The 27,852-nt window shown below is 35.9% G+C and overlaps 5 protein-coding genes across 11 annotated transcripts in view; 4 read left to right on the top strand and 1 right to left on the bottom strand.

Moving 5' to 3' along the window:
- Positions 1-5,764, top strand: part of dyrk4 (dual-specificity tyrosine-(Y)-phosphorylation regulated kinase 4) — a 35,230-nt gene extending 29,466 nt beyond the window's left edge. For all 7 annotated transcript variants that reach the window (XM_058768040.1, XM_058768044.1, XM_058768046.1 and 4 more), the window contains 7 exons: positions 396-534; positions 1,538-1,619; positions 1,863-2,035; positions 2,330-2,390; positions 3,422-3,551; positions 3,648-3,814; positions 4,118-5,764. In XM_058768040.1, coding sequence (XP_058624023.1) covers positions 396-534; positions 1,538-1,619; positions 1,863-2,035; positions 2,330-2,390; positions 3,422-3,551; positions 3,648-3,814; positions 4,118-4,386 — 1,021 coding nt within the window. In that variant the 3' untranslated portion in view covers positions 4,387-5,764. The remainder of the gene's footprint in view (positions 1-395; positions 535-1,537; positions 1,620-1,862; positions 2,036-2,329; positions 2,391-3,421; positions 3,552-3,647; positions 3,815-4,117) is intronic.
- A 598-nt stretch (positions 5,765-6,362) lies between these two features.
- On the top strand, positions 6,363-10,519 carry ndufa9a (NADH:ubiquinone oxidoreductase subunit A9a). The gene is made up of 11 exons (XM_058768059.1): positions 6,363-6,512; positions 7,270-7,440; positions 7,531-7,628; positions 7,729-7,820; positions 8,399-8,540; positions 8,671-8,773; positions 8,913-8,983; positions 9,082-9,158; positions 9,276-9,371; positions 10,102-10,168; positions 10,248-10,519. Exons 1-11 carry the CDS (start codon positions 6,458-6,460, stop codon positions 10,416-10,418), a joined length of 1,143 nt encoding a protein of 380 aa, XP_058624042.1. The 5' UTR covers positions 6,363-6,457; the 3' UTR covers positions 10,419-10,519.
- A 144-nt stretch (positions 10,520-10,663) lies between these two features.
- Positions 10,664-15,172, top strand: LOC131534923 (probable polypeptide N-acetylgalactosaminyltransferase 8). Its single transcript, XM_058768047.1, is given in 11 exon segments — positions 10,664-11,870; positions 12,164-12,330; positions 12,556-12,739; positions 12,818-13,012; positions 13,619-13,733; positions 13,841-14,026; positions 14,173-14,206; positions 14,209-14,309; positions 14,447-14,542; positions 14,620-14,787; positions 14,882-15,172. Coding segments are annotated over 11 exon segments (1,860 nt in total). The 5' UTR covers positions 10,664-11,391; the 3' UTR covers positions 15,017-15,172.
- A 302-nt stretch (positions 15,173-15,474) lies between these two features.
- ribc2 (RIB43A domain with coiled-coils 2) lies at positions 15,475-17,936 on the top strand. The gene is made up of 7 exons (XM_058768061.1): positions 15,475-15,787; positions 15,870-15,951; positions 16,395-16,706; positions 16,895-17,013; positions 17,128-17,355; positions 17,431-17,597; positions 17,798-17,936. Exons 1-7 carry the CDS (start codon positions 15,671-15,673, stop codon positions 17,874-17,876), a joined length of 1,104 nt encoding a protein of 367 aa, XP_058624044.1. The 5' UTR covers positions 15,475-15,670; the 3' UTR covers positions 17,877-17,936.
- ada2a (adenosine deaminase 2a) lies at positions 17,893-27,843 on the bottom strand. The gene is made up of 10 exons (XM_058768048.1): positions 27,725-27,843; positions 25,552-25,885; positions 21,720-21,939; positions 21,433-21,643; positions 21,206-21,333; positions 20,843-20,933; positions 20,653-20,761; positions 20,350-20,507; positions 20,001-20,203; positions 17,893-19,862 (listed from the first exon to the last, which is right to left on the bottom strand). The coding sequence occupies exons 2-10, from the start codon at positions 25,850-25,852 to the stop codon at positions 19,772-19,774; spliced, it is 1,512 nt and encodes a 503-aa protein (XP_058624031.1). The 5' UTR covers positions 25,853-25,885; positions 27,725-27,843; the 3' UTR covers positions 17,893-19,771.
- Between the last annotated feature and the right edge of the window lie 9 nt (positions 27,844-27,852).

Raw genomic sequence — 27,852 nt, 5'->3', positions numbered from 1 at the left:
CCCACTCATGGTGTGAAGTCTCCGATTACATTAGGCTGTTCACAGCTGCTGTTTTAGGCCTCCCTACTGCCAAAGATAATGACTTTCATGAGTTCCCTCTCAAAGGGCTCTTTAGCATAATGCTTGGCGGTTAACACTAATAGTGAGATTTTGTTTTTATGGATGTGCTTAAAGACAGGAGGCTGTTAAGTGACAATGGATGTGTTTGTCCAAAGTTCAGTGTGAGGTAGTGCCAAAAATGACTGTGCTGCCCTCTAGAGGCATTTAGATAAATGGCATACTGTCATACTCAAATCCATATCTATATATAGTTCACAAGGTATTAGCCATTAACATCATCCTGTAACATTGTCACAGATAGCTACATGTTAATTGTGACTCTTGTCTCCATGCAGAGCGAACCTCTACGAGCTTATTAAGAAGAACAACTTCCAGGGCTTCAGTCTGGGGTTGATTCGGCGTTTTGCTCATTCACTGCTCAAGTGCCTCCAGATGCTGCACAAAGAGAAGATCATCCACTGTGACCTTAAACCGGTAAACTGAAGTCTGTTAAACTGTGAATCACTTTTTTTTTTTTTTTAAATGAAAAGCTAAATTAAAAAACCTGCAGTATAAATGAATACTTTTATTCATCAAGCACACCTTAAATTGATTAATAGTGAAAGTGAAGACATTTATAATATTACAAAAGAGTTCACTTTCAAATAAATGCTGTTCTTTTGAACTTTCTGTTCATCAAAGAATCCTGAAAAAAAATATATCGGTTTTCACAAAAATATTAAGCAGCACAATTGTTTTCAATATTAATAATAAGAAATGTTTCTTGAGCACCAAATCAGCATATTAGAATGATTTGAGAAGGATCACGTGACACTGAAGACTGGAGTAATGATGCTGAAAATTCAACTTTGACATCCCAAAAATAAATTAGATTTTAAAATATATTAAAATAGTGATTTAAACAGTGATTTTAAATTGTAATTATATTTCATAATGTTATTGTTTCATTGTTTAGATTTTTGATCAAATAATTGCACCTTTGGTGAGCATAATTTTTTTTTAATCTTACTGACCTCTAAGGATTTTAATTAAACAGTATTTTATATTAAAATCTATATTATTATGTAAAGTTACTAATTAATTATTAATAAAAAATATTAATTTTATTATTATTATTTAAAAGAATACATTAAAATCAGTACATCAAATATTACTATGATGTAAAAATACTAAAATATGTATTTATTTATTTACATACCAGTAACCTTCTATTTTGAGTGGAATAGAAAATTAGTTTGTTTTTTTTTTTTTTTAGCAAAATACCCAATCTACCTTTTGCCCATAGAATGAAAGTGGATGGGGTTCAGGGACAGCCATGGTCACCATCCACTTTCAAAGTTTGAGAAAGAGCAGCTGGACATTCAGCTGGATAACTTGTTTAGCTGTTTTCTAATTCAAATTAAAAAAAAAAATGCATTCACCAGTAAAATGACCATTTTGACAAAACGCCTGTAATCCTTTATTTTTGTCTTAATAGGAGAACATTCTCCTGTCCCAAAGGGGACAAGGAAACATCAAAGTGGTTGACTTTGGATCAAGCTGCTATGAGCAACAGAGAGGTAAAAACCCCTGTGTAATGAACACATAGACTTGAGAAATGTTTTTTACTGTTCTAACTATGCACGATTTACCAGCATTTTATAATTAGCTTTTAGTCTCGTTTCCCCCTCCATTTAAACAGACCTGTGACCCAGAAATTGAGAAACAATGATTTAGTGTTATTAGAACCGTTAAGCTAATTCATGCTGTTAAAGTGGCATATTCATGTAGCTCTAATAGACCTCTTCTATTCTCATCTGCAGTGTACACTTACATTCAGAGCCGCTTCTACCGCTCACCAGAGGTGATTCTGGGCCATCCGTACAGCATGGCAATAGATATGTGGAGTCTAGGCTGCATTTTAGCAGAGCTGTACACTGGCTATCCCCTCTTCCCAGGAGAGAGTGAAGTGGAGCAGATTGCCTGTATCATGGAGGTGAGAGACTGTATTAGCAGTCAAAGAAGTAGTGAAACCACGCAGGTACAACTAATGGGAACTGGAGCTTTAAAGCTTTAAAATGGATGCAAAAACAGCATAAAAATGTCATAAACCTTCACTCATAGTTTATTGTTTTTGCATGAAAAAGCATAGAAAAGAGTCTTCAAAGTCTTTGAAAGAGTCTTTGCATTCTGTGAATGAAAGTTGATTAAATAACTTTATGTGATTTAATGATTCTTTTATAGTTATTTGAAATGCATTGGTTGCTGAACATGATTTTTAATTTTGCAGATTATGGGACTTCCTCCAAATGACTTTGTTCAAACTGCATCAAGACGGAGGTTATTTTTTGGTAAGTAGATCGCTTACAAATAATGGTAACACTTTACAAGAAGATTCCATTTGTTAACATTAGTTATGAACTAACAATGAAAAATAATTCTTTAAACAGCTAGTTTCAACATTTACCATATTGTCCCGAATATAAGACGACCCTGATTATAAGACGACCCCCCTTTTTCCAGATGTACCTGTTGGAAAAAGGCTTTTTGAAAACCAAATCTTTTTTTTTTTTTTAAACACATTTATTCTTAAATTATTTTCATATTGCATATTTTTCCAATTCTAATTTTTGTTTTGAAAGTATGGTAAATACTGGTAAAATGTACCAACAATGACATTGGAAAATTTTGATATACCATTGAAATAACAGGTAGCCCATCTGAATTATATAACAATTAGGCTATCCAACTCATAGTAGCCTACCAAAATGTTATTATCAGTAGACGTGAAATCTTATTGTAGTCTTCAAATCTGGGTACTGTCTTATGTTTTAAAATCACTTACAGAGGAAGTTTGTTCCCATCAGGCTAACATGACAGTCACGATCATGCTGCTGTAAGCTTTTCTTTTTCATTTGTTTTCATTCGCGATCTTTACAACACACATTACATATTTCATGGCACACTCGTTTTATGCGTTTTTGGCGCCACCTATTGTTGTGGGTGTATTACTGACATGTCAAAGTCTAGACCCTGAATATAAGACGAACGCGTTTTTTCAGATGCATTTCCAAGGAAAAACATCGTCTTATATTCGGGTCAATACGGTACTTCAAAAGTTGTATCTGTTAATATCATTTAATGGTCCTGAGCTGACATAAACTAACAATGAGCGGTTGTATTTTTTAATTAATTAAACTTAACAAAGATTAATAAATACTATAACAAATCAATCGGTCATTGTTAGTTCATTTTAGTTACATTTGCATTAACAAATAGGACCTTATTGTAAAGTGTTACTCAAATAACATTTAATTAAAAATGACTTTGTTCATGCTAATTTATTTTGACTGAAGTCTTGACATTAATCTGTTCCAATCAGATTCCAAAGGAAACCCAAGGAATATCACCAACAGCAAAGGGAAGAAACGTCGACCCAACTCAAAAGATCTTGCCAGTGTGTTGAAGACCAACGATCCTCAATTTCTTGACTTCATTCGACGTTGCCTTGTGTATGTATAGTAAAGTAAATTATTTGATTTCATATTTATTACCACCGCAACACACATAAATAGATTTTTTCAACCTGTACCATTGGGTTCTTGTAGGTGGGATCCCACAAAACGCATGACACCCGATGAAGGGATGCAGCACGAGTGGATCACAGAGGGACGTCTCAACAAGCTCCATCCTAAACCTCGGCCTATCCGGAAAGACATTGACAACAATTATGAATTCACTTACCGCAAAGCAACTTTAAACAGGACAAGCAAGGGTCAGAATATGTTCTTGTACAATAATGATTGATTATAACTATTGGTAATGATATACAAGTGCCCTAAACATGTTTGGATGTTTGGAAAATATCTTGAATTCATTCATTTTTAATTGATCATTTTGAAATAAATTAAGTGTTATATAATTATGATAATAAATCTGAAATATAATGACATTAAATATTTTATTAATATTTAATGTAACATTTTAATTTAATATAATTACATGTCATTCATTTTAATTAATTTAACCTTTTATTATGTTATGCAAAATATAATTTCTATCTTTTATCTTTCCATAGCTGATAAATCTGGTTCTGACGACAAACATAAGAGGGTCAGCGACACTTCAAGCAAAGGAGGCAAGACGGCATCAGAAGAGCGTCTGCGTCCAATAGGAGCGTCAGCCGAGGAAGACAACTGTGAAGACACAGGCAAAAGTGTCAGCAAAGATAGCAAGTCGGACTCAGGTGGAGAGCGGTCCGTTCAGATCATCATCAAACCTCAGACAGGCTCAAGCACTGATTCTTCAGAAGGACAGGAGCCTCAGTTTCTCCCTCCTATTGTATAACACCCCAAAGAAAAGAACGAGTAATGTTTTTATAGTGTATGGTTTATACTTCAGCCGCTTGGTCTGGACTTACCTGTTGTGCGGCTTAGACAGTTTGACTTCTTGTATGGCAAAAAGTACAAAAAGTCAAACTAATTATTTATTTATTTTTAGCAGTTTCTTACTTGTGGTCTGTAAAGTTGTGGTCACACTAGAGTTTGAGCATCCAAAAATGATTTTATGACAATTTTGGCAAGAGGATATGATGCTGTAAGGCTTTTGTTCTTAATAATGAATAAATCACACACTATAATAAAAGAAAAAATAAAATCACATAAATAAATGGAGCTTCTATTTATAGTCTAGTGTGAGCACATCTTCACTCTCCAGTCTAGAGGAATTAGATTAGTGGTCAAAGAGTGGTAGTCTGTGTTTTTGACTATTCAAAAGATTTATTGATTTCTAAGTAAAGTGAATAACTTGGTATCATTTTGGTGCTTGTGATGTATTTTGAAAGGATTATTACTATGAGATCGTTTGTAACACTAGCATATTTTGCGGAGCATCATGCTATGTGCATGTTTATTGGGTCTAGTGTGCTTTTTCATTTTACTTTTCAAAGCATCAAAGCTTTTAGCAATGTCGTTAATAGAGCTCAAGGTGAACTTGGGTACCAAAGCTGCTTTATTGTGCAATATTACTGCATGGATTAACAGTGTTTGTATGCTTTGTTGTCGTTTGCCAGGTTTTTTATTATTTCTATGAGTTTGTAAGCTGTCGGTGCAATAATTACTGAGCCAAAAAGATTAATTATATACGTTTTTGTTCTAGAGAAACACATCCGCAGACTATATCTGATGGAAAGCACACTAGATCATCAAAATGTGCACAATACTTGCGTGATTGTATTGATGACGACAGATAATGATCGCAATGTTGTTGATGATGACGGTTATGATTATTATGATTTAGATTTAGAGGGAAGGTCAAGAAGGTTGCTGTTTAAAGTAAAATTAGTGGATCATTGTATGTTTATACAGAATTAAAAATACAACATTTTCTGGATTGTAATAGTATATTTTCCTGTATATAGAGCTCTTAAGGTAAATACCATGCACCCTGTGTGGATGCCACAAAGTCATGTAAACATTAGACAAGGTTTTACTTGTTCTCATATTGTTTATCTGTTATAATTGAAAAAGAGATTTTTACTACCATATGCTATCTCTCTCCCTTGTTGTTTCTTGACAATTTTTGTTTATGGGATTTTAGAAGAACGTTTTGGATCAAGGGTGTTAGGTAGTGCCTTTCAGTATTAGAAAGAAATAATTTAAATTGTCTCTTGAATAATGTCTGTAAAATACTGTCATACCTATGACAATAAAGATGTAATACCGTACTGAATGTGATTTTTGACTTATTCAATATAATTTATTTACGTTAGCCCAAAATGGATTGTATGTGTTCATCGAGGGAATATTTATTCATTACTACTACCCTAATGAAATTCTGGTAAATGTAATATTACTTAGACTCTTTTAAAGTTATTATAATATATTCTTTAAAACTACAGTGATTTTTTAAAAGTATTTTGGAACTAAAAAGTTACCGAAACTAATAAATAATCAATAACATGGAGAATAACTTGTATTTTTCTGCTTGTCAAAGCCCTATGTAGCTTAAAAAGAGAAAACTTGAAACATAGAAACTTGTTTAAATTTTCCACATGTGGATAATTATATCACAATTATGTTACACAAGGCGGTTATACTGCGTTTAAACAATAAAATAAGTACAAATAATACATTTAAGTACTTTTATAGGTTTACCTCAACTCGTAATGTTAGTGCAAAGTGTGGGAAAAAATCCTTTAAACAGGCTAATGTCCGAACCCGAAGCTTTCTGCTTACTTTTTGTAATATATTTATAGCTTAGTTTTTGCTTCTTTGAGGTATTTAACATCATATTTAAAAAAATAAAAATAAATCTTTCTGTAAGTTCTTACTGCACGGTCCGTACCATTTAGCTTTCGCGTTTTTCGCTTTGAGTTTGAGCTCCTCAGCCGCCGTCCTCCGCGCTGACGGCTAGAATCATGGCGGCTGTCGCTCTGGTTTGCCGTCCTGCGGGTGTCCTTCCCAAGCTTTCAGGTGAGTTCGCCGTTAGATTACTTTACCATACAGACAATGTGACTGTACATAAACACTAATATGGCTGAGAATGTTAACAAGACGAATGATAAAGTGATTAGATGATGTTTAAACAAAATCGTTGTCTTGTGTTTTGTGACCCCGGCTAAAGACATCAGGCCTCAGTTGTGCATTAGTACAGCTGCAATATATAACTATTGTCAGAAATATGCTACTATGTCATCTACGGGCGGTTTTACTGTAATAATTATTATTTTTTTATCGTTTTCAGCTTAATGCAGTAATTGTATGCTGTGTGTGGTGCAGCATTAACGGAGACTATGTGTCAAAACACACCTAGAGAGTATTTATAGACATAACAAGCGCACATAAGATACCCAAAATGCCCATTTCTGCAACCTTTAACATGTAATATTTTTTTGCTAAGTATTGTTATTCTTAAAGTCGTACTGCCTTTTTCCTCAGTTAACCCTGTAAAGCCTGACAAATGAGAAAAGCCTTAAAACTATTTTTTTAAGTGAATGGTTTATTGTAGGTTTAGATTTTAAATCATTTAGAGAAAACTTTGCATATGTTTTATGTTTCGTATCATATTGAAGGCAAGTTTCCATTGTTGATCATTTAGAGGCCTTAGAAATGCCTGTACCAAGTATTATACAGTAGGCTTTATAGGGTTAAGATACAGTTTCATCAATGTACTTGAATTGTTTCAGAAGACATATTTGAGATATGTTTAGTTTATTTCTTCTGTCATCAGGCACCTGTTCTCCAGTGTTGCTGGCGGCTGGTCCTGTGACGGTTCAGCACAGGAAGATCCATCATGCCGTGGTCCCCAAAGGAAAAGGAGGCCGCTCATCCTCCAGTGGAGTAGCTGCGACAGTGTTTGGAGCCACTGGCTTCCTGGGGAGATATGTTGTCAACCGACTCGGTGAGTCAAAATATTATTCATCGCCTCATTCACTTATATACCATCCGTTGCCATTTCATTGGTTTGAAAAGTTCTGTGGGTTCATTTTAGGACGTATCGGCTCCCAGATCGTGATTCCTCACCGATGTGACCAGTACGATCTCATGTATCTTAGACCTATGGGTGATCTGGGCCAGATCATCTTTATGGTAAATGCACTCACCACCATTTGTGTTATATCCAGAGGAAGAGTTTCCTAACTAATAAAAGTGGCCTAAACTAATAAAATGCGTTATGATGCTTTTAAAGGAATGGGATGCAAGGGATAAGGAATCGATCAAAAGAGCGATTTCTCACTCCAACGTGGTGATCAACCTTGTGGGAAGAGAATGGGAGACCAGGTACTAGAAAATAGGGCTGCACGATTTATGAAAAAATATAATTGTGGTTATTCTAAAAAAAAAAATGCAATGTAATGTGATTTAAAAAAAATGATTAAAAGAAATTTCATGTTTGCTGTGCTTGTTTATAGGGCTGCACAATTTGCCCAAACTTTTGTGATTATATATCAATATGTCTAAATAATAATAATAATAATAATAATAATAATAATAATTATTATTATTATTATATTACTAAATCATATGGGGGTACTCAATAAAAACAAAACAAAAATCTTACTATTGGAGTAATTCACTGTAAAACAAAAACAATCAATCTTTTAATAAAAATATTATAATTAAATTATTACATTTTTATTTTATGATTTTATGGCTGTCTTAAGCATTTTGATAATTGCAGTAAGCCATATCATGATTTCATATATGATTTTGTTTCAAAAAACATGAGCTTTTCATTTGATGAATCATTTGATTGAATTAAACTAAACTCTAACTTGGATACCTCGATGTGGTCTGTGGATGTATTCAAATGGATTATTTTTCTATTAAACATGCTGTCTTTTCCCCCCTTTTTAAAGCAACTACAAGTTCGAAGACGTCTTCGTCTCCATCCCCCAGCAGATCGCAAAGGCAGCTCGTGAAGCCGGAATCAAAAAGTTCATCCATATGTCCCACCTTAACGCAGATATCCGCAGCCCTTCCAAGTACCTAAGGAATAAGGTAATGGTTTAATTATGTAACACGCTTAATTAAAAACCAAATAGCAATTTAGGCTGCAGAGGTAGATAAAGTCAATAGTAATGCATTCTACAAAGGTAAAGTGGATAATTGTGCTGTTTAACTCCTGCAGGCTGTAGGTGAGGCAGTGGTGCAGGAAGAGTTCCCTGATGCCGTCATTATGAAACCCTCTGAGTGCTTTGGAAGAGAGGATAGATTCTTGAACCACTTTGCTAGTAGGTGTCTGATTCTAACTATTAAAAAAATATGCCTTGTTCTTGTATGTGTTTTTGATGACAGAAGTGGAATTTGGTCTGTCTTAAAGGTACAGTTCACCCAGTTGTTAAATTGATATTTGCTGTAATTGTTATTTAGACATGCGTTGGTTTGGCAAAGCGGTTCCTCTTATTGCAATGGGCAAGAAGACAGTCAAACAGCCTGTTCATGTGAGTATCAACCCATTTGAACACAAGTAAATGTAAATATTTACGATCATGGTCTATGATTATTTCAGATTAAAGATGCAATATTTTACTTTTTAAAGGTGGTGGATGTGGCCAAAGCAATCGTCAATGCCATCAAAGACCCCGAAGCTAATGGGAAAACATATGCATTAGTCGGGTAAGAACCAGCCCAATTTATTTTGGAATAAAGTCTTCTTATTTTGGAAGATTCATACTTTCCGATCTATGATTTCTTGTGTCCAAAACGATATGAAATGAATCTCTTGCTCCACAGGCCCAACCGGTATCTACTTCATGACTTGGTGGAGTACATATACGCGCTGTCCCACAGGCCGTATTTGGCTTACCCCATACCTCGCCCTCTCTATCAGTAAGCATTTCCTGAAAAATCAATTCACACATCTTAAAGGTGAAGTATGCTACTAGTGTCACCTACACAGGGTTTCTGCAGGTTTTATGAAGGTAAACGTTATGAGTTTAAAGACCTTTTTAAGACCAATTAAAGAAAATTTAGGGAATAAATTGGAACAATATGATATAATACTTTAATATGGCCCTTTAAGTGTAAATGTCTTGTGTTAGTAACACTTCAGAGTTTGAAAATACAACTTGCAACAGATCTTCGTTGGAATTATATCTTTTGATGTAGCTTCGGATCACAAAGCAAAAAGTGATGTTCTTCATGAGTATTTGTGAATGTTTAAATCAACTTTATTTAAGAAGCAAAACTAGAAGTCTTGTTTTATGAGAAATTTATAAAGTGAAGTGAGTTTCATTTTGAAAAATCAACTCCATTCAAAGGGAAAACATTTTTTTATACCCCATTGACAAACTTTGTTCGGTTTTTCAGAAATATGTTTAGCTTGCATCTCACGTAAATTTAGCTTGATTTAAGGATGTTTAGATATTTGTATTGGAAAATAAAACAATTCTGTGGAAGATAATACATTTTTTTGCAGTGAATGTCACATTTAATGCCATGGTTTAAGAGAATGTATTTTGAGAAAAATGATAAAAATTCACCTTTGACCTGACAATTTACAGAAGTTTAATTTGGTTTAGGCAGCCACATATATTACCTTTGTGTTCTCTGGTTTTAGCCTCGTCGCAAGATTTTTTGAGATGAACCCATTCGAGCCCTGGACAACCCGTGATAAAGTCGACCGGGTATGTGTTTCAGAGCATTACAAAATTCTATATTTTGTATGTTGTCAAGAACATAAATAGATGAAACCATCTTTTGTAGTTCCACACAACGGACATGAAGTACCCTGGCCTTCCAGGACTGGAGGATTTGGGCATCACGCCATCCTCCATCGAGCAGAGGGCCATTGAAACGTTGCGTCGTCATCGCCGTTTCCGCTACCTGGACGCTGAGATTGGAGAGACCAAACCTGCCAAAACAGTCAGCTATTAATCAAGAGGCAGTTGCTCCTGTGTCCAGTCAGATCTCTGCTGGTCCTCATGTGTTGTCTAGTTTTACTTTTTTCTGTACATAAATAAAGATATTCAACCTTATAGCCTTGGCACTTTTTTTTCCCCTTTTCCTTTTCGAGTGCGATATGTTTTCTTGCATTTGTGGGGACAAATGAAAGAAAAAATTACAGATGTGATTTTAAAAATGTGAGATGTTTTGTGAACAGCATAGTTACAAGAGTTTATATTTAATATTCAGTGTCTTTAAAATGACTTGTGATCTGTATGCTAAGTTATGGGGCTGTACATGTTCGATAGAAATTAGTATCGATCACATGAAGGTCAGGCTATTCAGTGTATTTTTTAATTCAAGAGTTTTGTTTTCTTGTGTTGCTACAGCTCATGTTTCTTATTTAAAAATATATTTTCTAACTAAAAATTAAATTTTACTAAAAAATAGAAAAAGTGACAGTATGATATTTATGCTACTACAAAAAAAGTGATTCAAATAAATGGTCGTTTTGAAATTTCTATTCATCAAAGAATTCTGAAAAGCATTTAAGCAGCACAACTGTTTTCAACTTTGATAAGAAATGTTTCTTGAGTACTAAATCAGCATATTAATATGATTTCTGGAGGATCCTGTGATACCAAGGCTGGAGTAATGTTGCTTAAAAAATAGCTTTGCATCACAGGAGAAAATTATATTTTAAAATATATTTAAATACAAAACTGTTTGAAATTGTACATATAAATACAGCTTCCTATATGTAAGGCACTAATAGGTTCTATAGAACTTTGACTTTATGCTTCTGACCAAATCAGCAATACTTTAACCACTCCCATATCTCATGTCGAAGGTGTCTTGCGTAAATCAAAGTACACCTTAGTTGACAGTCAGCTTTACGTACAGGCATTCGTATACCTCCTTTGTTTTCTTTCTTCTAAATCATGGCCACTAACACAATTTGAAAATGAAGATTGCTGCAAGAGTCGTGTGTTTGTTAGTTATTGCTGTCGTAGTTTACGGTCTCGTGTACATGTCATTTATCAGACAGGTGGTTAATAGTGACAACAGGTTACAAAGGCCAGAAGATCTGGAGGTTCTTAGAAGACTGAAGAGAATAGAAGATCAAGTTTATAAAATAGGTGAGTTTGTGCTCATTACATTTGAGAACATAATATTTATTCATTATCTCGACACTTGTATACTTTCAATTTCAGCCAAAGTAATAGAGGTCAAAAATCAAAAAGTCAAAGAGGCTGTCGTGGAACAGAAAATTACAAAAAAGAAGTTGTATCCAAATTCACCTCTCTTCAGTTCATGGGGAGCTGATCTCACAGAAGAGGAACAGATGGAAGCAGAGAGGCAGTTTCAGGAGTTTGGATACAATGTGTTCCTCAGTGACAGATTACCACTGAACAGAACAATCCCCGATACTCGAAACATCAGGTAACTGTTTTACTGTTTTCTAGTTGAATATATATTTTCTATTTTAAAATATGAAGAGTTTATTTGCAAAAGCAGATAACTCAGTTTTTTTTTTATTATGTTACCATGTTTTTATTGTTTTATTGTATTTTTTTAACCTAATCCAAATAACCCAACTGCAGTTTAATTGAGATGAACTGGAATGCACTGAAAAAACTTGATTTTTGAAAATTGTTAAAAACAGAGTTATCTGTTTTTGCAAATGAGCTCTTCATATGTAATTTATTCCTCTGATGATATATATATATATGCAGATGTGCTGTGAAGATCTACCCTAAGGACCTGCCAACCATTAGTGTGATTCTGATCTATCTGAATGAGGCTCTGTCAGTCATTAAAAGGGCAATCCGCAGCATCATTGACAAAACTCCTGCTCGTCTGCTGAAGGAGATCATCCTGGTAGACGACTACAGCTCCAATGGTTAGTTTTACCTGAAATATTTGCTTTATTTTAATTATTTGATAATTTTTTTTTTTGTAACATTAGACTTTATTAGACTGTTTTAGCAGTTATGTAATTGTCAAGCATGAATCTGATATTTATAAAGAAAAATAAACAGAATTAATGGAAAATATAGAAAGACTCTAAATATGAATCATTCAATATAGCAATTTATTCTATTACATATTTTTCATTTCTTGACAGAGGATCTGCAATTGGCTCTAGATGAATATGTTGATGTAATTAATAAAGACAAACCTGGCTTAATCAAGAAAGTGAGACACAAAAGGCAGATGGGGCTTGCGAAGGCAAGAATCTCAGGCTGGAAAGTGGCCACAGGTCAGGTGGTAGCCATTCTGGATGCGCACATTGAAGTTCATATGGAATGGTAAATATTAGCTCAGGTTTAGCAATTAGAGAGATCTTATCTTTGCTAAATATACATTTAACTGCCCTGTTGTTCTAGGGCAGAGCCACTACTTGCAAGAATCAAAGCAGACAGGACAGTAGTGCTGTCACCAGTGTTTGACAATGTGCTTTTTGACACACTGGAGGTTATTGAGTATATTCCATCTGCTCATGGGTTCGACTGGAACCTCTGGTGCATGTACGAGTCCTTCCGGCCAGAATGGTACAGAAATGACCCATCAGTACCAGGGAAGTAAGTGGTCTAACTTTTTCACTATTGTTAATCATCTTCTCTTTCTATTGTTCATTTTAAATGCCCCTGGAATGTGACACATACATTTTTAAAAATAAAATGTCAAAACACAATCAACCTTAATCTGTCTCCAGCTTACACAATGCTGTTAATAAATCAATCAGTGTTTTTTTTAACAAAGTGGTCAAGTGAATAATTCAACAGTTATAAAGACAGTAGCTTATTTAGACAGTAGCTTATTTAGATTCCTGAATTAATCGGTTAAGCGAACCATGCAGCATTAAAAATGGTTGCTTATTTCATTACTGAATCTGTGTTTTTGAACTAATCGGTTAAGTGAATAATACACTGTTTATTAAGACGGTTGCTTATTTCATTCCTAAATGCAACATTTATTAAAACGGTTGCTTTTTTTGTTCCTCAACTATTTAACGTACTCATAATTAATCGTTTTTGTCATCATGCTGGGAATGGAATTATTGTAAGTGCCACATAATGTCTGTAAACTATTACCATACTTTATTTCATATATATAAGCTACAGTTTGCAGTTTATGATTTGATAGAAGTAGAATGTATAAGTAGTTGAATTTTTCTGCATTGTTAGGAGTCCCTCAATCATGGGTATTCTTGTCGCCGATCGTGAATTCCTGGGAGAAATTGGAGTTTTGGATGAAGGAATGACAATTTATGGAGGTGAAAATGTTGAACTTGCAATACGTGTAAGTCAGTAATACACATTGTGGCTCCAAAAGAATGAATATAATAAATGTGAAAGTGATTGAATTTGATCAGTATTTGACATATATATATATATATATATATTCAGGTCTGGCTCTGCGGTGGGAGTATTGAAGTGGTGCCATGTTCAAAGATTGCACACATTGAAAGAGAACATAAGCCATATTCACTAGATCTCAGCAAACCCATGATTCGAAACGCCCTGAGAGTGGCTGAAATCTGGCTGGATGAATATAAATCAAATGTGAATATTGCCTGGAATCTCCCTCTAAAGGTGAGAGGAATAGTAAACATTGTTTTAACATTAGCTCAAGCGGAAGCTGAATATTATCAGTCTTGTTTATAACTATTAATTTCACTGATTGTCATATCAGCCTGGACCTGGTTGGGAAGAAAAAAAAAAAAATTTTTTTCCTCTAGAATCATGGGATTGATATTGGTGACGTGACTGAAAGAAAAAGTTACGAGAGAAACTCAAATGCAAGCCCTTCAAATGGTATCTGGAAAATGTATATCCTCTGCTAGACAGCTTGGAAGACATAATTGGTTATGGTTCGGTAAGATGTTATTTCATAGTTGCTCAAAGTCTTCTGATACAATTCCCCTCCAAAATAGATATAAATAAAGTTTATTAGATAGTTGGTCCATCTAAACTATTTATCCCTAATCTGCCGCTGTTTATTTCTCATGGCAGCTGAAGAATGACATCCAGGAAAGATACTGCGTTGATCAAGGTGAAGTTCCTGGAAGTGTACCTATTCTGTATGAATGTCATTACTATGACCCTCAGGTACTGTATGTGAGTGTAAACCTTTACTTTAAGTAACCATATCCAAAAAGCACTCTTCATTTGACTGTCTCTCACAGCATTGTTATTACAACCGTAATGGAGAAATCTACATCGGAGGCATCAAATCCCACACGTATAACTCGAACCGTTGTCTAATGGATCCTGGTAGTGGAAATACACCAGCGTTGCATGACTGTAAAAATGCCAAAGAGAAAGGATTGAGCATATACTGGGACTTTTCTCAGGTACAGTAATTCACAGCACATTGCTAAATGTGTGGTCATTCCGTACTGTTATTATCAGAGAAAATTAATTTTCTGTTTTCTGTTTTATTTTTAGGGAAATGCAATAAGGAACAGAAACACAAATCGATGTCTTGAGATCGGACAAGGAGAGGATTCCTACTATTATCTTATTTTGCAAACATGCACAGGCCAAAAATGGACAATACAACATGTTATCAAAGACTTTTAAAAGGAAATTTCACAGAAGTGAAAATGCAGTAAAGGAAGTAAGATGTATCAAACCTCAAAATATGTGTGTACATGTATGTGAATGGAAATACACATTTGATTGTGTTCTTGTTTGTGAATTATTTTTTGTGTCAAGTTTAAGTCAACTGCGGTTTAACGTGACACAGGTGACAGGGTTAATTACATTGAGACTTGTCATTGAGTTCTGTGTCCTGTGACAGATGTAATCAGTATCATTTCAATGCTAAACTTCTGGTAGGCCTAACATTTCAAAATTTTGCTCAAACACTGATAAAACTATTACAGTAAAATGACACTGGTGTTGGTGTACAGCATAACAAATGTAAGTTAAATAACCACTTAAAAATTGAAAACATTATCATATGGATTCCCATATGAAAAAACGGGATCAAAGCAGAAGTTTTGAAAAGTGTTGAATTACCTATAAACGTATCTTATATCATGTTTCTGGAGTGAGCGTGGTGTGTTTACTTCAGCCATTCTGTAGCATGAAAAACAACAGCGAGAGGGCGCAATTTTCAAACGTGTATCTTCAGTCTCTTAGCAACGTGTTTGTTTATAGGTTTCCCTCGTTTTGTGACCACCAGTAAGTCGATTAAAACAACTCGCTAAATCGAATTAAAGTGGTGATACAATGAATCAAGTTGAGCTTCTGTCAGACCGAGTTGCAGCTGTTGAACTCGACAGAAGGAGAAACAGGGAGCTGCAACGCCGAGAGAGGATCTTCAATGATAAAGTCCGCACGATCGGAGTAAGTTTGTTTAACGTTAGTGGAATACATTTTATACAACTGTAAAAAAAAAAGTTAATTTGTTGATTTCTCTCTTGGTCAGGTTGACAAAGATGCTCTCGACCACCAAATTAAAGAACTAAGAGAGAAGGACCAACACCAAGCGAATGAATTTAAAATCTATGGTGAGTTGTATAAGGATTCTATTTTGTTATTTTTATTTTTGATTTGAATCTGTTATTATAAAATATTTAATATATTATTTATTCATACAATGAGTACATTAATAATAATAAAAATCCCCAATTCCTTTTTTTGAAAAAAAGTCCAAGTGGTGTAACTGTCTGAAAAAGAAAAAAAGGAGGACAAATGTAATAAAAAGGCGGAAGATATATATGTGTGTGTGTGTGTGTGTAATCTTAAAATAATAATAAGCAAATAAGTAACTTAGAAAACTTTGTGATTTAGATTTAAAGAAATATTTTATGTACACACCTTTTCTAAATTAATTGATGTAATTGCTTTACAAGAATTTTGGTATTTTCATTACTTTTTCATCCAAAAAGTTGTGGATAACTTTTACATTTACATTGAACTTAACTCAAACCCTTTTCCTTTCTCTTTTTAGCTGATGAGCTGCTGTGCAGTGATCGTGTAGCATGTGTCCTGGAGCAGCAGCAAAAGAAAGATGAGCGCCTGTTGAATGAAGCCATTGTGCAATTCAGACAACAGTTTCAACAACCTGCCAACCGGCGTGAGTTTGATCTGAACGATCCAGAGCTGCTGAAGAAGCAGGAAGGGGCGCGGATACTGCCGGGGCTGACTGGAGAAGATCTGGCCCAGAAGGACAGGCTGAGGAAGCAGCAGGAGCAGCTCAGAGCATGGACCCTACAACAGCAAGACGAACTAGAGCGAGCAAAACAACAGTTACAACAAGAAAGTAAGTTCACTGGATGAATGGTAACCCCTTCCATATGAGCCCCAAAACTACATTTTACAAATTTTTCAGTGACACTTGGTCCCAGTTTTAAATGTTTGGCTATGTTCTTGCTGAAAAGTTATAGTGAATGAATGCACTGTATTTCCCAGCCCTACTATGATTGTTTTCTCCTTTTACAAACTATATAGTGCACCAGTATGATCAAAGCAGACTGGCTCTAGACAGTCGAGCTCTTGAATTGCAGAAGATGGAGGAACAAGGCAAGAAAGCTGCAGCCATCGCCACCAAAGACTTTAATCTTGCACTGGTGAGACACTGACAACTGAAGTCCACAAGTTAGGCTTTAAAATTCAGGAAGAGCTATCAGCACTCACAATTAGCCATCATTTTCCTGATGTTCCTTGCTGCTTCTTCACCTCAGGCTGCAGAAATCACAAATCGACGTCTACAAGAGCATCATGAAGAGGAGGAAAACAACCAGACGGACATCCTGAACCAGCTAAATGGAGACCTGCTGATGGAAAACCCTGAGCAGAATATTAGTGTGCTGGGTTTGTCTCGCCTGCGCAGGGACTATTACAAGGGAATGACTCCTAAAGAGCTCCAGCAGTACACACAATACCAGCTGCAGCAAGCAGAAGATAGGAAGGTAAATCCCAGCATTAAATGGCACTTCTGAAATGTTTCAAACATTAAGTGATAAGAATCAAACAATTGTGTGCAGCGTGCTGTCATGGAGCAACGAGAGAAGGAGCTTCAGGAGCATCACAAGTGTATGACATCCGCCCGTGCTGCACTGCTGCTAGAAAGACAGCAAGCACGCATTAATAAGGAGCTGCGCAGGACAATGGACAACACCAACGCACAGCTGGCTCAGGCCCATGATGCTCAGTGAGTAAAATAGGGTTTGGCTGACTATATTGGATTACCACACCTACTAATTCATTTTTATATTGAGTTTGCATTTCAAGTCAGTGGACTATACAGGAGTTTTGTTATTGATAACTAAAACTATTAAAAATGATTTAAGTGAAAAATGTTGCCTTGATAACTGAAATACATTTTGAAATATTCACTCTTTCTATTTACAGAAAGAAACATCTCCAGGATGTATACACAAACATTCCGGACGAGCGCTATTTTTCCCAGTTTAATACCAGCAGTAGATAAACATTACAGAGGGAACCTGAAAGATGAACACCATCAGGGCTCAGTAGTCGAGGACAATACACCGGATCATTTTACACTAAACCTTGACTTTAAATAGACAGGGGACTCCGCTTGAAGTGTTTTGGAAAGCTGCACAATTTTTAATAGGTCAGTAAAGATGGCGAATGTCATATAGAGTTGCAATACTTGTTTTTTTAAAACATTCATGTTGTAAACAAAATAAGTTTCATATTCATAAACAACTGAAATCAGGTAACTTTAGTCAGCCTACAAAGGTTGTTAAAGTAAAAATGTACTTTTAAAAACTTTGAAGGAATAGGACACCCAAAAATGAAAATGTGAACAAAAAAAAAATTTCAAAAATGAAAATGAGTTTGTTTCTTCATTGGAACAGGCTTGGTTTAGCATTAAATCACTTGCTCATCAGTGGATCCCTTGCAGTGAATGGGTGCTGTCAGAATGAGAGTCCAAACAGCTGATAAATACATCATGATAATCCACAACTCCTCCAGTCCATCAATTAATGTCTTGTGAAGTTGTGAATTTAACGTTAAACCTTTGCTTCTGCCCAAAATATATAATCCATAATAACACTTCCTCCAGTGAAAAGTTTATCCCTTTTTGTCTTCTAACATCAAAATCCACCAACATGTGTGACCCTGGACCACAAAACCAGTCATAAGGGTCAATTTTTTGAAACTGAGATTTATACATCATCTGAATGCTGAAAAAATAAGCTTTCCATTGATGCATGGTTCGTTAGGATAGGCCGAGTATACAACTTTTTTACAACAATATTTGGCCGAGATACAACTATTTGAAAGTTTTCCAAATGAAGTTCTTAGCAATGCATGTGTTACCAATCAAAAATTAAGTTTTGATATATTTACAGTTGGAAATTCACAGAATATCTTCATGGAACATGATCTTTACTTAATATCCTAATGATTTTTGGCTTAAAAGAAAAATAGATTATTTGGACCCATACAATGTATTGTTAGCTATTGCTACAAATATACCCGTGCTACTTATGACTGCTTTTATGGTCCAGGGTCACATTTGTTTAGGACTTTTTTCACTTGTAACCAGTGCTTGATCTTTGTGTATTTCCCTCCTGATTCAGATATCAGAAAGATATTTTTCACTGGAGAAAGCAATATTATAGATGAAAGACACTATTTTAAGTGGAAGCAACGGTTTGCAGTTAAAAACGTTGTATTGATGGATTTGTTTATTACAAACATGCAACTTTTTGCTTCACTGGAGTCATGTGGATTACTTGTGGGTTATTGTGATGTTTTTATCAGCTGTCTCGACTCTCATTCTGATGGCACCCATTCACTGCAGAGAGGATCCATTGGTGAGGAAGATGAAGAAACATACTCATCTACATCCTGAATGGCCTGAGGAGTACATTTTCAGAAAATTTTCTTTTTTAGGTAAACTATTCCTTTCAGAACTTCTTTTTCAAATAAAACACAATTAACTGACATTGTACATCACAGTTTTTCTGGTTCATCAGGTGTCCTGAAGTGGTCTACCTTGTAAACGCCTATATGTTGTGTGACTTTGCTGTCATAAAAATCTAAAGTCTCGATTAGCATTCACAAAACTGCTGTCATCAGCCTGAAGGTTCAAGCACTGGACTGGAGTCCTCCATTTTGTTTCAATGGAAGTCAAGATAATCAGTACACAGATTCTGCACCAGATGGCAGCACAGGCCAATTCAAGATAATACATTCAGTTTCTCACATCAAGTAACAGCTAAATTGCAGAATTCACACCCCAGTATGTTCACCAATATGACAAACATAAGGGGAACACATTCTGTAAAAAAAAATGCCCTTAGAGCATGTTTAAAACATCCTGATTTAGAGACTACCTGTTGAAATAGTCTACGATAAACTTTCCGAGACAAACTTGTCCCATTTTACCAACAATACCTCAATAGCCTTTTTCTTAGTTTCACTCGGCAATGAGCTGTACCTAGAAATAAAAAGCGAAAGGACAAATAAGTTACAAGTAAAGCCTAGTTGTAAATTATGCTAATGACCGAAAAACTCACAAACTTTTAAGTAATGTCTGAATAAAACCTAAAATATGACAGTTGTGGTTATCTGTTACCTGAGGGAGTTTATGACCAGCTCTTTCAACGTGCCTAAATTAAAGCTCATTCCTCCAAAGCCCATGAAGGCTTCGTAGAAATCGTGTGAAAGGGCAGTGGCCCCAAATAGAGCTGGATCATCCGAGCTGATCACTACAGGATGACCCTCAGCCATCAGCACTGCCGCTGGGTGGTCCCGCAAGTCTGAGACCAGTTTCAACACCTGACAAAGAGTTCAAATTTGTATTTTCAAATAAGTGGCTATTCAGACAATGAATCATAAATATAGCAAAGACTGAAAAAAAACAAAGTGGAAAGCTGGAAATATGAAAATTATTTATTTTATAGGCATAATGGATAATGCTATACCTGATTTGAGATTGGACAGACTTCAAGTGGTACGTCCATCTTTCTAGACATCTCTTTAACTACAGGATGACGTGCCAAAGCAAAGCCGTGACCTATTCGTGTGGTGTTGAATAGAAGAGCATCCATGAGGTTCTGATCGACATCTGTTCCCTGTGAATCTGTGTGGGAAATGCGAATAACGTTACCAGATGTTACTATAGCAACTGTAAAAAAGAACAAGCACTCAATCTTTTTGAGCCTAAAGGATGACTTTGAGTTACACTGCTTTGTACCAGATGAAAGAACCAAGATGTCAAAAGCAACCTGTCTCTCCTGCATGGAAAAAGTAGGGCAGGTTAACACCCCTGTCTTCAGGTAGACTCAAAGCATCCTTGAAGTACCACAGAGGTCTTCCAAGGTCTTCTCGTCCTACCTGGAGTTATAAAAGCAAATGTTTTCTTCAAAGTTTATTCACAAATTGTGTATTTCAGCAATATGCTCATCATATACTCACAAAGTCAAAGCCTGCCATTATATCTGGAAAGTTTCTGTGTAGTGTCATTGCTTCCTCTACTGTCTTCACCGCCTCGGTTGCATTTATACCTCTAAGAGTAACAGGAAATGATTTCTGTTCATTCAAATCTTCAATCAAATTAATATTTCAAATAAACGTTGTTCTTTTGAACTTTCTATTCATTGGGGAACCCTGAAAAAAATGGATCATGCTTTCCACAACTGTTTTCAACTCTGATAATTATAAGAAATGTTTCTTGAGCAGCAAATCAGCATATAACAATGATTTCTGAAGGATCATGTGACACTGAAGACTAATGCCATCACAATAATAATTTACATTCTTTTGCAATGTTTCTCTCACCTGTGGATGGTAAAAATCACCCGAGCTCCTAAGAAGTCTGGGTAGTTTGCTGTAAATCTTTTCACAACGTCCTGGCAGGCCCTCATACTCCAGTCCTTATTATTTAGTTTGCCATCAAGTTCATACGTCTTGAAATTACAATAAAAATGAGCACATTAGTATTTATTTACAGTACACACAATTTTAAACTGAATTTCTTTATTTTTTAAGGGAAAATTAATCCATACCACTGGCAGCAGCGCCCTGATTTCCACATACATGATGTTATCCTCATAAAACTGTCTGAGACCTTCATAGAGGTAGTCTTTGAACACAGGTGCATAGGTGACCAACCCGTAGGCCACCAAGAAAGCCTGCTCAAATCTCTTCCACACAGTATCTTGGCTAGGATAGGCTCTGTCTGGGTCCTCGGTGAAGAGCGTGAGATTTCGAATGAAACTGGATACAAATGAACATTTGAGACAAACATCCATCACCTACAGTCTCAGATTCACTGTATTTTTTCAGGCTATACCTGTTGTCCAAATCAGTGCTGTTTTTGATCTTCTCCCTGAGGGATCTTAGCAAAGTCCATGATGAGCATCGTGGATGAGACGCAGGCTGTCCAGAGGAGAAGATAAACTGCACGGTCTGCTCATCTGTGAAACACACGTAGCAGTTCTCTCTGTAGGTCACGTTCTTCACCAGCCAATCCACACCTACCATAGCAAAGTCATGAACATGCAGGGCCGCACCTGGACAAAAGACAGATCAGATAAATCATCATAGTTAAGCCTAGGTGGAGTTTATATTGTTCATACTTTGCCTATGTATACTCTGTCTTTCAAAAGTTATGAATGTTTTTGAAAGATGTTTCTTATGCTCACCAGGGCTGCATTTATTTGATCAAAAATACAGTAAGAAAAAAAAAAAGAAAAAAAGTAATATTGTGAAATATTACAATTTAAATAACAGTCTTATTTAATTTAATTTTATGTAATTTATTCCTGTGATGTCAAAGCTGAATTTTTGGCATCGTTACTCCAGTCTTCAGTGTCACACGATCCTTCAGAAACCATTCTAAAATGTCTTCATCGTCACTTTTGACCAATTTAAACATGCTAATACTTTTTATATTATTATTACTATTATTACTATTATTTTTCTTTCTTTCTTTCTGTTAATACATATATGCACTATTTATAAGCAGCCCAGCTGCAATTGCTTTGGCAATACAAATGTATAGTTTTTGTCATGCCAATAAAGCACACTTGAATTGAATAAAAGTATTCATGTCTTTAAAAAAAAATAAAAATTGTAATGACCCCAAACTTTTGAATGGTAGTGTATATATTGAATAAAACACATACATATATATACACATATACATATATACACACACATATATATTAGGGATGCACCGAATGTTCGGCAACCGAGATTGTTCGGCCGAAAATAGCAAAAAAATCTCTTTCGGTGTTCGGCCGAATAAGCGAAAAGACCGAATAAATTGTACCGAACAATGACGTGACGCGATCAAATAGAGGCGCGCACTAATGCAGCAAACACGTCTGCAGTGTGAAAGTATTTAAAACTGTCAGAGAAAGACGCAAAAATAATTCCAAGCACGAAGCACCGACAGTTAGATGCTTAGCGCTGCATCTCATGTCTCCGATGAGAAGAGGAAGAGGTGGTTGATGCTGGTTACTATGATGATTGAAATCGCGAAATAGCCTCAACTGATTAGTAAATAAACTGCAGAATGTTATGTTTTCTAATACAAGCAGGGATTGCATGTATTCAAACAGCGCTGCACGAGCTCGCGGTGCCAGGGTTCAAAGTCCAAAGCGCGAGGAACATCTGCGTTAAAACACTGTAGCCTACTCGTCTTTTGCTCAGTAACATTTTTTTTTAAAGACACATGACAATGTGATAAGTGCTACAAACATCTTCCCAAATTCGTAATGAGAATCATTTAAATATCTGCATGCTGTTGTCAACAAAAAGAAGCACTAAAATCTTCCAGCGGGTTTCTGCCAAAATAAAGTCTAAGAAAAAGCAACAACTCCATCAACATTCATAAATGTTAGTATTGTAATTTTACTGTTGTTCTGTAAAGTAAAATAAAAATAATAATAATTACCCTACAACAGCTCTATACATTTATTATAACATTCACAATAGTGTTCAAATTGGGATCTGTAGTATGTTTTAAAAGAATTCTCTTCTGCTCAGCAAGGCTGCATTTATTTGTACAGTAAAAAAATACATGCCTGATTCAAGAAGGAGGTCTCAAAATGGCCCAAAAATATTATTTTAGTAACTTATTAATTTTAGTTAAATTTTGCTTTGTTGGTATAATGTCTGATAGAATGTTAAAAAAATGTTCAGTGTTAAGTAAATATTTTTAAATTGTTGTTTTGTAATTTATTTATTTATTTTTTTTTTTTGAAAAGCAGGACAAAACAGTAAAAAGCACATTTTGGATATTTAATTTATGCAGTGGTGACAAAAAAAATAAATAAAAAAAATGGAAAAACAGGCCTGGGGAAAAAGAATGCGAAAAACCATGTTCGGTATTCGGCCTTCGGCCCAGTGTTCCATTTTGTTCGGCTTCGGCCAAGAATTTTAATTTCGGTGCATCCCTAATATATATACATACATATACAGTGAGGAAAATAAGTATTTGAACACCCTGCTATTTTGCAAGTTCTCCCACTTAGAAATCATAGAGGGGTCTGAAATTGTCATCGTAGGTGCATGTCCACTGTGAGAGACATAATCTAAAAAAAAAAATCCAGAAATCACAATGTATGATTTTGTAACTATTTATTTGTATGATACAGCTGCAAATAAGTATTTGAACACCTGTCTATCAGCTAGAATTCTGACCCTCAAAGACCTGTTAGTCTGCCTTTAAAATGTCCACCTCCACTCCATTTATTATCCTAAATTAGATGCACCTGTTTGAGGTCGTTAGCTGCATAAAGACACCTGTCCACCCCATACAATCAGTAAGAATCCAACTACTAACATGGCCAAGACCAAAGAGCTGTCCAAAGACACTAGAGACAAAATTGTACACCTCCACAAGGCTGGAAAGGGCTACGGGAAATTGCCAAGCAGCTTGGTGAAAAAGGTCCACTGTTGGAGCAATCATTAGAAAATGGAAGAAGCTAAACATGACTGTCAATCTCCCTCGGACTGGGGCTCCATGCAAGATCTCACCTCGTGGGGTCTCAATGATCCTAAGAAAGGTAAGAAATCAGCCCAGAACTACACGGGAGGAGCTGGTCAATGACCTGAAAAGAGCTGGGACCACCGTTTCCAAGGTTACTGTTGGTAATACACTAAGGCGTCATGGTTTGAAATCATGCATGGCACGGAAGGTTCCCCTGCTTAAACCAGCACATGTCCAGGCCCGACTTAAGTTTGCCAATGACCATTTGGATGATCCAGAGGAGTCATGGGAGAAAGTCATGTGGTCAGATGAGACCAAAATAGAACTTTTGGTCATAATTCCACTAAACGTGTTTGGAGGAAGAAGAATGATGAGTACCATCCCAAGAACACCATCCCTACTGTGAAGCATGGGGTGGTAGCATCATGCTTTGGGGTGTTTTTCTGCACATGGGACAGGGCGACTGCACTGTATTAAGGAGAGGATGACCGGGGCCATGTATTGCGAGATTTTGGGGAACAACCTCCTTCCCTCAGTTAGAGCATTGAAGATGGGTCGAGGCTGGGTCTTCCAACATGACAATGACCAAGCACACAGCCAGGATAACCAAGGAGTGGCTCTGTAAGAAGCATATCAAGGTTCTGGCGTGGCCTAGCCAGTCTCCAGACCTAAACCCAATAGAGAATCTTTGAGGGAGCTCAAACTCCGTGTTTCTCAGTGACAGGCCAGAAACCTGACTGATCTAGAGAAGATCTGTGTGGAGGAGGCCAAAATCCTCCTGCAGTGTGTGCAAACCTGGTGAAAAACTACAGGAAACGTTTGACCTCTGTAATTGCAAACAAAGGCTACTGTACCAAATATTAACATTGATTTTCTCAGGTGTTCATTTTAGCACCTTGTGATTTCTGGATTTTTTTTTTTAGATTATGTCTCTCACAGTGGACATGCACCTACGATGACAATTTCAGACCCCTCCATGATTTCTAAGTGGGAGAACTTGCAAAATAGCAGGGTGTTCAAATACTTATTTTCCTCACTGTATACACACACACATATATATATACACACACATACACATACATGTATGTATGCATGCATGTATGTATGTATGTATGTATGTATATACATATATACACACACACATATATATATACATATATATATACACACACACACATTACTACACCTTTAGGCATCTTCTGAAGCAAACTAAAGACAGGACTTTGATCGATGAGGTGCTTCGCCTTGAAGAAATGCATGGACGGTGGGAACTGTCTTGCTTCCATATCATACTGCTTCAGTTTCTGAAGCTTTCCGTCAAGCAGTTTCTCTCTCTCGTTCAGTGTTATGTTGCCTCCTGTCCGTCTAGACGCCTCCAGCCTTATCAGAGCCTCCCGCTTCCTGGGATCTGGTCCACAGTTACACGATGCACACCACAGAAACAGCATCCATATCTGCATCAGGTCTCTTAGTGTCACTGCGTGCATGGCTGGGATGTAATTCGACCACAGATCTCTGTGCTATTGGTGAAAAGTAATAAACAAGTAGTTGGTTAATTATTTAAAGGTGCACAAAGTGATTTTTTTGTTTATTATCCAATGATTGATATGATGGTCTTGTATTTAATACTAAAAGTTGATGCAGTAAAAGTCAAGAAGTTGTAAGTGTTTTTAGTTACTGTGTCCATTCGTGTCAGTCAATTATATTTCGATGAATTTAAGTAAAAATTTAAGTTTGTAGAAACATTATTTGCAGATGCATTGGTCTCACCAATGATTAATTTGTAAAATGTTATTTTTTGTTAAAAAAAGTGAACTCATTTTTTTCTTAGGAGTGTAAATCAATTGAAATGATTATAACATTCAATTTTTGTTTTAAAACACTCACACAAACACACAAAGAAAAAAAAATACTCATTAGAACATATCAGTTAGCTGTTAGTTTTAGTGGTCTACAGACTGAATGTACAAGCAGCGTTGAAACAAGGGGATTTGCCCACTGCTTGCACTTCTTTTTTAACTCTCCCAGCAACAGATTTACATCGAAACCAGATTCAACCTTCAACCACCAGTTTCAACCATTTCAACCACCAGCTGTCAGCTGTTGGAAACCATTTACTTCTATAAGCAAAATATAAACTAAAACATACACTATACTGCCAAAAGTATTGGGTCACCCCCTTCTAATGAACAGGTTTGACTACTTTAGTAATTTCCATGAGTACAAATCTTAATGTTTAAGCATATAAGGATATTCTAGGGAATTGTGTTTCTAATTTTAAAGCAACAGTTTGGACAGGACCCTTTTCTATTCTAACATGACAATGCCTCTGTGTATAAGGCAAGGTTCAAAAAGAAATGATTGATTTAGTCAGTGTGGAAGAACTCGACAGGTCTGCAGAAAGCCAAGTCCTAATCCAAGCTGAACACCTCTGGTGTGACTTTAAATGCAGATCTTAAGCCAAACACCAATGACTTGTACATATGGGTACAGTCATTTTAGACACTTCCAAAACTGTTGCAACAGAGATGGAAATACAATTTTTAAATACACAAATTATGTTTCCATCTTTGTTGCCACAGTTTTGGAAGTGCCTTTTTCTGTTCTAAAGAAGGGGGTGTCCCAATACGTTTGTCCATATTGCGTATGCACAAGTCATTGGTGTTTGGTAAAGAGTTTTTGGCTCAAGATCTGCATTTAAAGTCACACCAGAGGTGTTCAGCTTGGATTAGGACTTGGCTTTCTGCAGACCAGTCAAGTTCTTCCACACTGACTAAATCAATCATTTCTTTTTTAACCTTGCCTTATACACAGAGGCATTGTCATGTTAGAATAGAAAAGGGTCCTGTCCAAACTGTTGCTTTAAAATTAGAAACACACAGTTACCTAGAACATCATTATATGCTTAAACATTAAGATTTGTACTCATGGAAATTACTAAAGTAGTCAAACCTGTTCATTAGAAGGGGGTGACCCAATACTTTTGGCAATATAGTGTATCATATAAATGAAATCTATCAATCCTACTAAAACAATGTGACCATCTGTTACAGACCCAATTACTTGTAAACAACCCACATGACAAGCGGCCTGTCGAGCAGTACTCTTCCTATTATCGGTCATGATTGTGCTGTCTAGCTACTGTCACAGTCACATGATTTCTTTATAATGCTGATATAACGTTAGATCAAAAACGTCCTGACATGCCTTTCGAATTTCGATCGATTTAATTGCGAATGGACTTAATTGTCCAATATCAAGAGTTTTTCACCAAGCACATTAAATCGCGTTACATGAATAAAACCCAAATAAACTTTCAGAAAATAAACACCTTTAGAGACAGAGTGAACAGGTCTTACCTGGCAAATGAGTCCGCCGTATCTCTACAACAACCTGGGCAATAAAAAGATGCAAGCTTCAGCTACTTCTACTCCACTGCTGACTTCCACAACAGAACGTGACGTCACGCCTTTCCTTGACGCTCATT

The sequence above is a fragment of the Onychostoma macrolepis genome, chromosome 25, assembly GCF_012432095.1.
Source record: "Onychostoma macrolepis isolate SWU-2019 chromosome 25, ASM1243209v1, whole genome shotgun sequence".
NCBI classification, from domain to species: Eukaryota; Metazoa; Chordata; class Actinopteri; order Cypriniformes; family Cyprinidae; genus Onychostoma; species Onychostoma macrolepis.
This window is presented reverse-complemented; position numbering and strand designations above follow the sequence as displayed.

What these genes read in the sequence shown, in the direction of transcription:
- ada2a (XM_058768048.1), bottom strand. Translation starts at nt 25,852, where the DNA reads ATGCACGCAGTGACACTAAGAGACCTGATGCAGATATGGATGCTGTTT. An exon ending in AGCACTGATTTGGACAACAG is followed by an intron (nt 21,644 to 21,719) that starts GTATAGCCTGAA and finishes ATTTGTATCCAG; the next exon opens with TTTCATTCGAAATCTCACGC. An exon ending in TCAGGGCGCTGCTGCCAGTG is followed by an intron (nt 21,334 to 21,432) that starts GTATGGATTAAT and finishes TGTAATTTCAAG; the next exon opens with ACGTATGAACTTGATGGCAA.
- ribc2 (XM_058768061.1), top strand. Translation starts at nt 15,671, where the DNA reads ATGAATCAAGTTGAGCTTCTGTCAGACCGAGTTGCAGCTGTTGAACTC. An exon ending in ATAAAGTCCGCACGATCGGA is followed by an intron (nt 15,788 to 15,869) that starts GTAAGTTTGTTT and finishes TCTCTTGGTCAG; the next exon opens with GTTGACAAAGATGCTCTCGA. An exon ending in GCTCAGGCCCATGATGCTCA is followed by an intron (nt 17,598 to 17,797) that starts GTGAGTAAAATA and finishes TTCTATTTACAG; the next exon opens with AAAGAAACATCTCCAGGATG.
- ndufa9a (XM_058768059.1), top strand. Translation starts at nt 6,458, where the DNA reads ATGGCGGCTGTCGCTCTGGTTTGCCGTCCTGCGGGTGTCCTTCCCAAG. An exon ending in GGAAGAGAATGGGAGACCAG is followed by an intron (nt 7,821 to 8,398) that starts GTACTAGAAAAT and finishes CCCTTTTTAAAG; the next exon opens with CAACTACAAGTTCGAAGACG. An exon ending in ATTCTTGAACCACTTTGCTA is followed by an intron (nt 8,774 to 8,912) that starts GTAGGTGTCTGA and finishes ATTGTTATTTAG; the next exon opens with ACATGCGTTGGTTTGGCAAA.